Raw genomic sequence first — 13,049 nt, 5'->3', positions numbered from 1 at the left:
CTTTATCTTTTTCTTTATCTTTTAAACTTACTAAACTTTTGTAAAAACTTTAAATTCAGATATAGATAAAACAAAGAGGTGGCTGAACACACACTCACCATTATTACTTGCACAAAATAATAAAAAGGTGATAAAATCCCCGAATATATTAAAAATAATATCTAAACCATACCAAATAACTAAAAAATAATTAATTATTATTAGGTATACTTTCAGTAAATGGATATAAGCCATAAAATTCGATCGCTCGCCTTACCTGGGAATGATAACAAAAGTCAAGAAAAAGGAAAATAGCGATTTTTTGATTCCCCAGGTGTAATAATAACCCCTAATCCACAACTCCAATCTAATAGTATAATTTCATTTAGAAATGATAAATTAGTTTACATAGGTTAGATAATTTCAAAGACATAGTTCTAAATGCAATATTTTTAAACTATTACGGAAGTGGTTCATCACAATCCGCAAACTTGAACTTAATAGGAAACCTATTTCATTTTAATTATGAATCGTAAAATGGTGAATATCTCCAAATAACTATAACGTCTAGTTTAAAATAAAAAAAAAAAACTTACATGACTTTGAATGGGGAATTTCATGAGGGGACGGAGTGAGAGAGAGGAGAAGAAACGAGAGGGAACGTACCACACTGCTGGAATAATATCAATTTTAACCTAGAGTTCTTTCTTTTATTTTTTTTATTTTTGTTTGCCTTAATATGCCTGGCTCAATCTTTACGTTTTAAATTGTATTTATTTTTAAATAATAAGTGGTACTTTATGTGTTGTAACTTTAATAAACGAAAAATAAAAAATTATTATTTTAATTAATATTATTCTTTAAGTTTAGAGTTTTGATTATTACTATTATTAACCTTGGTATAAACTGAGTATGATATTTATGATTTTTAGTAAGTGAATCTGAGGTGATTATCAACAGTTAAGAATTCATGCTAAGAAAAAAAAAGTCTCGCCGTAACGTCAACTGAAAAACCACTAATTTCATTTTAAATGATTTACTTTTGTTAGCTAATATGAATTCAACCACGGTTGATGTGTATCGGTAGTTGACGTGCATTGTGCGTTATAGTCAGACAGTATTCTTCATACCAATCTGTTATTATTTTGCAATCTCTTGAAGGCTTATTTCAAATCTCCCTCGTTGTCTTGAGTATTAAAACAATTAATTTAAATAAATCCTTTACATATATTAAACGCCGCAAAAATTAAAATTCGAGTCTAGATCGCCTGCTGATTTTTTTTCTTATTTTATGTATGTCCAGTCTTAAACATGCTTTCGTTTAACAATAATGTAAACCAAAATCTACAGAGTAACATGAGAACTCTAAGGTGGTATTGGCGATTGGTAGGTTTCAAAACTACTTATTTGGTGGCATTTTTTCTTATAAGTTGTAAATAAGTTTAAAAATAATAAGTGAATAGATGTTTAATATATTCATCAAGATTTACAACGTAGCGACTCTTATTAAGTTTGAAGGGTGCTTCATCGTCACAAGAAAAGAGATCGTTGTCAAACCTATAACAAACGGGCTTTACATAAAGATATGCGTAATTTTTTTATTTTTTACATTTTACGAGTCGAATTTTAAAGGATCTCTCCTTCTCCTTCTATTTCTGCTCGCCAGATGAAAAATTAATCATGTGACCAATCCACGACGAAAAAAATTGAGCTGGAACTAAAAAGACGACAAAAAGACAAAAAGAATGTTGATTTGAATAGGGGGTAAAAATAACTTGTAATTTGTTTTCCGTAATTTAATGGGAAATGAGTTACAATTTCCGCAAGCCTTCTTTATATAAAAATTCACTCTGTGCAGATCTTATCTCATATATTACTTGAAATAAAATTTAGGTTTTTCTCCTCCTCATTACATGATGAATTCCATAACCTTTGTGAAACTGACTCCTGAAAATGAGGATGAGGCTGACGATAACATTCTAGAATTCAAATTGACCTTTGGAAATGTTGGTGATTAGTTTCAAAGAATCAATTAAAAAAAAGAAAAGAGTATGTCAGTAATGAACACATGTGTGTAGGGGTGAGAGAAGTTTGAAAAGGTATAAATAAGAGGAGGAGGAGGAGGAGGATGTGGTGAGCGATTAATCAAAAACCAACAAAATAGATATATAATAATTATAACCAATATTATTATGGTATAACATTCTGTTTCAAAATACATCACTTTTATTTGAGTAGACCTTATACTGATTAAATTACATTGAGTTGATTCCATTGTGCATCATCAAATTTCATTCTTTATTATTTTTACATGTGAGTAGGTACCTCCTAATACTTATCCAATAAAATAGTTTTAAATTGAAACTATATTCTAAAACAAGATTGTAGATAGATAATGATTATTTGATTATGATAATCTTAGGCGCTGTTGTAACTTGATGGTCAGTTTGATTTGATTTTTGATTTTGTGTCATTTAATCTAAAAATAGTAACGCCCCTCATTTTTATTATTTTTCGCCTCCCCTTAATTGGACTCGAACACTTAAAAAATTGTATACCAGCCATTTGTTTATAGAAGATATTTCTTAACAAAGCTTAAAAAACAACCCCTTATATATGAGTTAATTTGAGTATTTCTTTTCATTAGGTGATCTCAGTTGTAATGTGGAGCTACTTCCAGTTGCTTACTTGTATTTCACTTGTTGTTTCCTTTAGTGATGGTGGTGTCATCGTCTCCTACATATTTTTTTTTCGCTTTTTGTGTGTTTGTGTGTGTGTGTTTGTTTTTCTTTTATTCACATTATTTCGTCAAACGGTAATCAGAAAAACCACATTATACAAATATGTACAAGACGTAAATAAATAAAATGATAAAGACAAAGTTTGCTACATAACAATTAATGAAAGACAATAATTTTAAAATGTCAAGAGCATAGGTCCTATTTATATTGTAAATTTTTGAATCAATATTTGCTACATACCAATTTAGCAAAACATAACTCAAAGTAAGCTATTAGACTCAAAATGGAAATCAACTTTCCTAGTCTAACCACAAAGTGGATTAACCTTTCTAATCTTCTCTTCTCATTTCCTATCCCCCCAATCCTTTTTAAAAATCTCTGTTTTGACAATGATTTTAGACGTACATATAAATTACAAGCATGAAAAAAAATAAGAGGGAAATTTCCTAATTAGGACCCAACATAAATAAATCGAATCTTTGTGTGCAGGATTTCCGAGGGTCGAAATCAAATCAAAGTCAAATTGAGCAAACAAAAAAAATTTTTCACTTGTCTCGAGGCGGCACCAAAATTAAAAATTGATAAAATCAGAAATGAAAATACCATTAAAAATGTCAAATATTTTTTTGGGTTAAGATATAGTTACATTAGGTGTAAATGGATTGATTAACGTAAAAAATATAGAGGGATAGCATGTTATGGTTTATAGTACTACGAAACTTCTACATCGACCCTGTAATACTTTAGTCTTATTAAAGGGTCTGAGCCCGTCGTTGACTTTTTCTTATTCTCTTTTAACTGTTCTTAAGGTTAAGAATGTTTTATAATCGTTACGGTAGTAAAATAAGGTTAAGACCGTGGTAATAACTTAACTCAATTGTGAGTTTTTGCGGTCGGTGAAGAAAAAAAGAAAATAAACTATTACTATAGTTGGATGATTATTATCATAGTGAACAATAAGAATAAATAAAATAATAATAATAATTATTATTATTATTTATTATTATAAGATGACAATACAATTAACCATCAATCCCGCACTTAACTATAGATTAACTATCTAAATTGCTTGAATCGAGCAACTAAAGGTAGTATTAATTTCTAATTTATTGACCCCCTTTTTTTGTGGTACTTCAATTTCTGAGCACAATAGTTGAAAAAAAAAATTAAAAAAAAGAAAAAAAAAAAAGAGAAATCGTGTGTGTACTTCTCCTCCCTTTCTCCCTATGTCGAAGGAAAACTCCCTACTTTACCCTCCACTCCCTAAAAAAATTAATTTTTATTTTCCCACATTTGAAAGAATACTATTATAAATAGTAGTTTTGTCAAATTTGCCTTTTCTCCTTCCGTTTCGTTTCAAAATTCTTTAATCTTCTTCATTTTATTTTTGATTTTTGATTTTTGATTTTTTTAAATCTTTTTATACTCCTTTCTTTTCTTTCCCTTTTCCTTTTCTTTAAGGTCATAATCTTCTACTACTTACTTTCGCTAACATTATCATCATATAATTGAAGTCATATAAAGTAATTTCACAGAAAAGATGCAATTCAAAAATTTAATAGTTACTTCAGCCTTAACCGGTTTAGCCTTAGGAGCTGCTAACAGTATGTATAATTATAACTACAAAAGTCGATTTCGATTTTTGTTTTTAGTGTTTTTTAGGTTTATCCTCGCTGGAAAAGTATATTGAGTTGAGAGGGATATTTGGTATGACAAACGGATTGGAAAGTTGAATTTCCTCGGTGATTTCTTATCGAAGAAAGTCAATTTGGTTAGAAGTTGGTACGGGACGAGTAAAACTGGACAAGGGTTCTTTGAATTACAATTGAGGGATGTGTGAATCAATCGATGGTTAATTGTTGAGTGAATTTTTAATTGAATTCCTCGAGAAAATGCCAAGATTGATCTGGCTTGACCAGGTGTGGGATTTTACCAATTGACCATGTTTTCATGGTCAATCTCGATTTACGTTCTTCTAATGGACAAAAAGAGAGTATAATTCACATCTACAGACTAAATCATCAAACCTCGAATTGATAACGTTCGTCTGATTCATCTTTTTTTCTACTTCCACTTTTTTTTTTGGCTATGTTCATATTGCTGGAGAAAAAAAAGGGGTTAACAGATGGTTGAATCCTATTTTATGACTACAAACTTGATTAGTAGGACTTATCAACTCATTGGTGTCTTAAATATCTATATGTGATACTCAATGGAAGTTTATGGCTATCTATCACATATACATTTTTCCAATGAAACCATCCGTCCGTTTGAAAAAGCCTTTAAGTTTCAAATTAATTTTATTTTTCTTTTGTACCTCCTATTACCGTCCGGATAAATTTCGAGGGTAAAAGAGATCAGAAATTTTTTATGTCATAACTCAATATACAGGATTGCGGGGACTTCCTGATCTGGACCTAATTTACTAACTTAATATTACTATTTTTAGACTCCACTTTAACTACTGCTACCCCAACCGTCGCAAGTGGTTGTACTTTCTCCGATTTCACTGCCACTGACTCTGCTCAAGTTGCTCAAGTTGCTGCTTGTGAAACCGCTGTTGGTGATATTACTGTTCAAGGTACTGCTTTTGGTGCTATTGATATTACTGGTGTTCAAGCTATTTACGGTAACTTTACTGTTCAAAATGCCACTCAAGCTGTTACTCTTAACGCTCCAACTTTACAAATTGTTTCTGGTACTTTAGAATTAAATGCCAACACTATTTTAGCCACTGTTAACTTTGCTCAATTAACTACTGTTGACACTTTACATTATAATGCTTTACCAGCTTTAGAAACTACTGGTTTAACTACTGGTATTACTTCTGCTAACTCAGTTATTATCGAAGATACCGGTTTAACTTCATTAGATGGTATTAATGTTTTCCAATTAGGTACCTTCAATGTTAACAACAATGGTGATATCGAATCCATTAACTCTGGTTTAGAATCTGTTACTGATCTTTTATCTATTTCTTACAATGCTGAAAAAGTCGATGTTGTTTTAGATAAATTAACTTCTGCTAACAATGTTATCTTCCAATCTGTTAATTCATTATCTACCAAGAACTTAACTTCTATTAACGGTTCATTATCTGTTACCTTAACTTCATTAGATACTCTTGAATTCTCACTCTTGAAATCTATTGGTAACTCTTTAACCATTGCTCACAATGATGAATTAGAATCCTTAGATTTCCCAGTCTTAACCAGTGTTGGTGGTGCTTTCCAAATTTCTGACAATCCACTTTTAACCTCATTTGATGGTTTCGGTAATTTAAGTCTGATTGGTGGTTCAGTTAACATTAACGGTACTTTTGATAACGGTACTTTCTCCGCTTTAACTAAAGTTGCTGGTGGTTTCACTTTAAAGACTGATGGTACTTTATCTTGTTCTGAATTTGAACAATTAAACTCCTCAGGTGATATTAAAGGTGATAAATACTATTGTTCAGGTGCTGGTGGTGCTTCTTCATCATCTTCTCACAAGAGTGGTAACAGTGACAGTGGTTCATCAACTGCTTCCGGTTCATCTGCTTCTGGTTCATCTGCTTCCTCTACTACCAAAGCCGCTGAAGCTCCAGCTAATTCTGGTAAAGTAGCTGCTGTCTTTGCTGGTTTCGCTGCTATTGGTGCCGCTTTATTCTAAGCAATATAAGAGACTCCTTAATAACTCAATTCATAGACCGTAAACTAACTAATTTGATCAATTGAAAGATCAAAAAAGCAAAAGATTCAATACATTTTTAAAAAATTTCATACATTTTTATCTTTCTATCAGATTGTGATTTTATCAACTATGTTTTACCAAAATCTAAAAAAAATTAAGAATACAGTAACCTTGCAATATTAAAAAAAAAATCTACTAACAAATGTTTCTTTTCCTTTAAACTTATTCTTTATAGCCATATATATGTTTTATATGCCTTTTTCCTTTATTCTTTTTATGTTTTCTCTTCGTTAATCTTCTATTCTTCAAGATATGTTAAGTAGTACTAATATTATTAATTTTAATTTTAATTTACCACAACTGTAGTGTAATGGCAACGGTTTGAACTTGTAGGTGTTTAGATTGATATTTCAAACCTTGATTCATGGGGTTTGTCATGATTTCTGGTTTGGGAATTGCAAAATTTCGAAAAATCGCGAAGTTTGATTAGAAAAGATCGTAGGCAAATCCAAAAAAGTATAAACTTCACCACTGATCAAACTACACCATCTGCGTGCTCCAAATCAGATACTAACATTTATGAATGGAAGGCGGAGTGTTTGGAGATGCTAGATATTTAGCTGAATTTGTTGGACATTACCTATTTGAATTACCAACGAATGTCTTTTTAAGAATTGTGGATTGTTTACCATCGAGTTATATCTTTGATTACTTTTTACAATTGCCAAAGAACAATGATATTTTAGTTTTGATCCTTGAATGGTATTTTAATCATACGGAGGTGACGTTCAAGCTTGATTCTCAAGCCATAAAAAGTACAGATTTGGCTGACGTTTGTACCGTTAACAAGATTGAACATATGATTCAACTTGTTGAGTTGCCAGCATTCTATCCCAAGCAATTAACAATCTTCTCGCGGGGATTACAGTTCACTGATATCAAGTCTTTAATGGAGAGGTTAGAGCCCACAATAGCATCTTATCCATATCTTAAATTGGTCGTTGAAGATATCAAGAAATATAATAATTCGTTGCTTCCAGATTATGAATTCAGTAAGGATGATTTACGATTTTTATTGTCATTTCCAAATGTAAAATCATTATCATTGAGATGTTTAGAGGCCAAAACACCTAAGAAAAGAGCAATTGTTTCAGTTTCTGATTTATTGAACATCGAAGAGTTCTCCAATTACAAAAACTTGGAAGAGTTTGTTTCTATTAACAATGGTTTAGAAAGGTGGGGAACTATATCATTTCCAGATACTATTTCTAGTTTAACTATCAATAGTACCCTAATAGATGCAAGTTCATTAACAATACCGGAGTCAGTTACAAAGTTAAACCTCTCAAAGTGCAATATCACTGATGAAATCCTACGGGATATAACATTACCAAATAGTCTAGTCTTTTTGGATTTGAGTTTCAACGAATTAACTACATTACCATTTGCAGAATTGCCAAGCACCCTTGAAGAAGTGCAATTCGGTCTGAACTATGTTATCAAAGATATTGTAATGCCAAAGGATGGTAAATGGTTACCAAAATTGAAAGCCTTAATATTAACTCAATGTGGAATCCATGATGAATTACTCGTGAAATTATGTCTGCATACATGGCCATCTGAATTAATTCATTTGAAGTTAACTTGGAACTTGATGGAAGATATTACACCATTGACAAGTCTACCTGACAGCTTACAGATTTTGGATCTTGCAAGTCATAATCCATTGAAAATAAATGATCCCACCAATTTCAAATTTCCAGAAGCATTAGAATTATTAGTAATCAATTTACAACCATTCCAGGGACACCTCAAGTTCCCTCCTAGAATGAAGGATTCACGGTTACTGTCAAGAGATAATAATATCGATAATTTTGAAATACCGTCCCTGTTGTATAAACTATATACACTAAGCGTTAAAGTTGGAAGTCTATCAAAATTCGACTGGGATGAGTTTAAGAATCTTGAAGAGTTATCATTAACGAACTGTGGAATAGATACCATTGAAAGTTGGACACCACCTCCGAATTTGAAATCACTTTCGTTAATAGCCAACCCCATCGAACAGATCACAAGTAAAGCTCCACTTTTTAGAAAAGAGTTTCATAAACTTAAGACAATATCTTTCTTCAGCTGTCACATAGTTCATTTCGATGAAGATATTGAATTACCAGCCAATCTTACTCTGTTGGATATTTCATTCAACAGAATACAAGTTTGGAACTTCCCTCAAGAGAGCTTCAAAAGAGTTCGCTTCAATTTAGTGGGAAATCCCTTTACAGATACAGTAGGTAATGGACATGGGTTATTTGTAAGAAGATAAGATCTTACCTGTATATATTTATGTACAAAATCTATAATATGATATTTATGATTACAAACTTAACAATCTCTATTGCTCATCATTTTCAAGTTTAAGGTCGTTCCCGCTTAAATGTTCGACTAAGTTGATGTTCAACAACTTTGCAACTTCTTTGGCGTACTGATCGCCAACCTCTTTGATTGATGGAGTGTCTAAATCTGGTTTTAATGTACTTATTGAAGTAGCTGTAGTATTTGGTAATCCACACATTTCAAATGTATTCAAGAAATTTAAATCTGGCGAAACATTCAACCCAATCCCATACGACGTAATTGCCCTTTGAATATTACAACCAACACTAGCGATTTTTAAATTGTTCTTCTCTATCCAAACACCTGGGTTTTCATTTGTATAGCTCTTTAAACTATAATTCTTCGTCAATAAGTTCTGCACTGACTTCAATAACACTGAATCAACGAAGCATCTTACAGTTAAGTTTTTGAACAGCTTTAAATCCAAGATAAGATATGCCACTAATTGTCCTTTTCCATGCCAGGTAATTTGGCCACCTCTTTCCAATTGATAATATTTACAACCAACTGCATCAAATTGTTTGATCTTTTCAGGTAATGTTGGATCTTGTTTTAATTTCTTACCTCCAGTGTAAACATTTTCAAATTCAAAAGTTAACAAAGTAGGTACTGGTTTCATCAGTAGTATCTTCTTCAAAAGTTCATCCTCATAGTCATTTAACACCATACCCTGGGATGCTGCCTCGTGTTGTTGTTTCTTTATCTTACTTTCGATCTTCTTGAAATCAACATTGGCATTCACCATCATATTTTGAATAGCTTGACCTCTCTCAAATGGAGTTATACCATCGAAATGGATATGTCTTAACCGTTTGTAATTGTCAATTAACGGCACAAACTTTGTAGTACAAGAAGCAGCACTTGCCGAGGCACTATTAAACCTCCTTAGTATATGAAATGGTCTCCTATAGTGCAGTTTCATCTTGGCTTTCAATATCATGAATTACAACTTTGAGCTGAATAATGAAAAAAAAATTATTGCTCCAAATAAATTTTGGCGGCATATTTCTATTTTGTTTGTGGAGCGATTAGAGATATGTTTACAACCAACTCTATTTAGCTAACTAATACCATATATGCTGGAACTATCACCAAAGAAGAACACACACCTCCATGAACCATCTCCATTAAAGACCCCATCATCATCTTCATCATCAACAACTTCGTTAGGGTTGCAGTTTAATAATATCCAGAAGAAGTTACGACCTACTACTGCTACAACCCCAACTAATGTTTCATCAAGAACTGATAAAGTTAAGCTCAGTAATTCATTACGGAATAGTAAAATCTCATCAAATACAAAACCAATACCATCTCCCACACCTTCTGGTTTGAAGATTACAAAGAAGAGTATAGTGTCTAATGATTTCAAACATAGATTAAAGAAGAATTCAACTGAATCTTCTGCCTCTCCGGCTAATTCAAGTTCATATGATAACGATTCAATCATCAATTCAGAGGAGTTTAAATTCCTATATAAGCTTTTTGTGCCTAATAAATACTTGATAAGAAATAATAAGATGTCCTTAACCCATGTTTTTAATCATTTACCACTTATAATACCGTCAACTTATGATAATAAGAAAGATTATTCTCCCTTAAATTTCCAAATTCATTTATTTTTAAGTACTATTATGGTCAAATATGTTAATTCATGGTATTTAACGAAATTAAATACAGATAATTATGAAGTTTTGATGCTAATATATCAAGTTTTAATGGATTTTGTAAAGAATTTGAGTAATAGAATAAATAAGACATTGAAGAGTGAAGTTGAATTATTCAATATAGTGGATGAATTGAGTTCAGTTATAAATAATCATCTCCTAGACTTGGCGAGTGAAGATAGTCAATATGATTTGAAGATATTTGCTGATTATTACAAAGAAGCTAATACAAGAAACAGCTTTAAACAAACCCCACAAGCTGATTTAGAAACCATCTTGGATGAATATTTATGTCTGAACCATGTATTGTTTGAATTGAAAGATGACCCATTGATGTATTTCAGAGTTTTGGTGAAGAATTTACTTGAGATAATATATTCCAATGATTCAGCGGTGAATCCGTTATCCTCTACTATAATTACAAATTTAGTGGTTGTAATAGTTGGTGATTTGGTTTTAGCATTAGTGTTGGAGAAATTATCTTCTCCAGAATTCATTTTAAAGGATATCATAAGTAACGTGGTTGATATTATTACTGCAACACTTGACGAAAAGAAAGTAGCTAAAGAAGAAAGTGATGAGGTTACATTATCTTATTATGAAAGGTTTCAATTAGTAATAACGATGTGTTATTCAAAAGTTAGTAAATTTGTGTTGACTGCCAAACTGGAAGGTTTACCGTTGTCTAACACAGTTTCTGAAAACGAATCCAATGAGATCAACGTTGATGTTTTTGAAAATTCAATATTTAAATTGATGGACACCATTACCAATTTTTCATTCCGAAAACCATTGGTTTCCAATTTCATATCATTTATAATGGGTCTGCTTCGATTAAACTCATGGATTTACTATAAGCTTAGTTCATTAAGTTCAAGCTTTGTCATGAAGAAATTGATCAGTGCTCCTTTCTTAGGGGAAGAAGGACTCAGTAATATCATATCATCATTAAGACTTTCATTGTTCTATAGAGATAATAATCAACCTTCAACTGAGTCTTTAGATGAGGAATTAGATACACTTACCTTGGATCAGTTGACCGATTCAATCTTTAATTTAATTAATGAAAAGATTCCAGGTGCATTTGCCAATAGTTACATACAGGGAAAGAGTCCAATACTCAGCCTAACTAATGAAAATGAGACCGATTTAAAGCATAGAATCAGGCGCATGTTAATTATATTTAATTATCAAATCTCAAATACCAATAATAATAATGAGTTCAATGAAACCTGTGAGCTTAATAAGCTATTAATGATTAAGTTAATAGATTGTATAGTTAGAAACTTATATCCTGAATTAGTTTAATTCTTCTGCTATATACATATAGATTATATATACTAATTTTGCAACTATTTAAAGTTTTTTTGTAATCGTATAGGACTTTGATTTAACCAATCTCACCCATACGAAAAAAAAATCTCAGACCATTTTTTTCACAACAGATATAAGACTTGTTCTAGGTAGATACAACGGGATCAAGCCATGATAAGAACCAGTGTACTCAACAAGAGTATCATCAACCATGCTCAATTGAACATACAGAAACGACCCTTTGTGATAACGACGGCATTGACGGCCATTGGGTCATTGTTATTCAGTGAGAACAATCGATTAGCATCTCAAATGGAACGAGGTGAACTTCATAATAAACTTACTAAGGACAACAGTCCAAGGGAAGATAAACCCTTTTTCACAAGACCTGAACCTAATTTTCCTAGTCATATCCCATTATATACTTATGAGAAACTTCTAATGTTTTTAGGATCATCGGCAGGAGCCTTTTTCCATCCTGAAAGAAATGAATTTATAGTTGCTTTAGGTGAATCAACTGCAATATCACCAATCTTAAGACGACTTCAAACTAAAATGTTATCGGATCCCGTGGGTAGAGAATTATTAAGAGATCAACCTCGAATGACATCCACTTCATTGAATTTAGATCATTTACGTGAATTACCACATAATTCAATTGGGAATACTTATGTGAGATGGTTAGATAGAGAAGGGGTTAGTCCAGATACTAGAGTCACAGTTAAATATATTGATGATCCTGAATTGGCATATATTTATCAAAGATATCGTGAATGTCATGATTTCTATCATGCTGTTACTGGATTACCTATTATCATTGAAGGAGAGATTTCAGTAAAAGTCTTTGAATTTATGAATATTGGGATGCCAATGAGTGGATTAGGAGCGTTATTTGCTCCTTTAAGATTAAAAAAATCTCAAAAGGAACGTCTTTATAATATTTATTATCCATGGGCTATTAAAAGTGGATTAAATTCAAAACCATTGATTAATGTGTATTGGGAAAAGATCCTAGACCAAGATGTAGATGAATTTAGAGAACAAATGGGAATTGAAACTCCACCTGATTTAAGAAATTTACGTAAACAATACTTTGAAAAGTTAAAGAAAGCCAAGAAGATTGTATAATCCTAGCTTTATGTGTTGTATATAGTTCTAATGAATACACATTTCTAAATGTGGTAATTTTTGTTTATCTCTATGTTTTCGCAGTTTGTGGTGTACCTTAAAGTTGCTCCCTGTCAAAAAATGTATAATGACGAGATGAAATTCCTCGATGAGC

At 31.6% G+C, this 13,049-nt stretch overlaps 5 protein-coding genes across 5 annotated transcripts; 4 read left to right on the top strand and 1 right to left on the bottom strand. All coding sequences in view use genetic code 12, as the record gives it.

The window, feature by feature from the left end:
- Window positions 1-4,260: 4,260 nt before the first annotated feature.
- Window positions 4,261-6,371, top strand: ECM33 (Ecm33p; the record flags this gene model as incomplete). The annotated part of the gene is made up of 2 exons (XM_064905976.1): window positions 4,261-4,324; window positions 5,170-6,371. The coding sequence occupies 2 exons, from the start codon at window positions 4,261-4,263 to the stop codon at window positions 6,369-6,371; spliced, it is 1,266 nt and encodes a 421-aa protein (XP_064762488.1).
- Window positions 6,372-6,975: 604 nt separating this feature from the next.
- DFJ63DRAFT_334716 (uncharacterized protein) lies at window positions 6,976-8,715 on the top strand (the record flags this gene model as incomplete). The annotated part of the gene is made up of 1 exon (XM_064908084.1): window positions 6,976-8,715. One exon carries the CDS (start codon window positions 6,976-6,978, stop codon window positions 8,713-8,715), a length of 1,740 nt encoding a protein of 579 aa, XP_064762487.1.
- Window positions 8,716-8,784: 69 nt separating this feature from the next.
- Window positions 8,785-9,708, bottom strand: DFJ63DRAFT_334715 (lipoyl(octanoyl) transferase; the record flags this gene model as incomplete). Its single annotated transcript, XM_064908083.1, has 1 exon — window positions 8,785-9,708. The coding sequence occupies one exon, from the start codon at window positions 9,706-9,708 to the stop codon at window positions 8,785-8,787; it is 924 nt and encodes a 307-aa protein (XP_064762486.1).
- Window positions 9,709-10,420: 712 nt separating this feature from the next.
- Window positions 10,421-11,761, top strand: DFJ63DRAFT_312482 (uncharacterized protein; the record flags this gene model as incomplete). Its single annotated transcript, XM_064905975.1, has 1 exon — window positions 10,421-11,761. The coding sequence occupies one exon, from the start codon at window positions 10,421-10,423 to the stop codon at window positions 11,759-11,761; it is 1,341 nt and encodes a 446-aa protein (XP_064762485.1).
- An 88-nt stretch (window positions 11,762-11,849) lies between these two features.
- COQ4 (ubiquinone biosynthesis protein) lies at window positions 11,850-12,941 on the top strand. Its single transcript, XM_064903185.1, has one exon. The coding sequence runs from the start codon at window positions 11,939-11,941 to the stop codon at window positions 12,893-12,895; it is 957 nt and encodes a 318-aa protein (XP_064762484.1). The 5' UTR covers window positions 11,850-11,938; the 3' UTR covers window positions 12,896-12,941.
- The last annotated feature ends 108 nt before the right edge of the window (window positions 12,942-13,049 follow it).

Source organism: Scheffersomyces coipomensis (assembly GCF_036884675.1).
Source record: "Scheffersomyces coipomensis strain NRRL Y-17651 chromosome Unknown DFJ63scaffold_3, whole genome shotgun sequence".
NCBI lineage: Eukaryota > Fungi > Ascomycota > Pichiomycetes > Serinales > Debaryomycetaceae > Scheffersomyces > Scheffersomyces coipomensis.
This window is presented reverse-complemented; position numbering and strand designations above follow the sequence as displayed.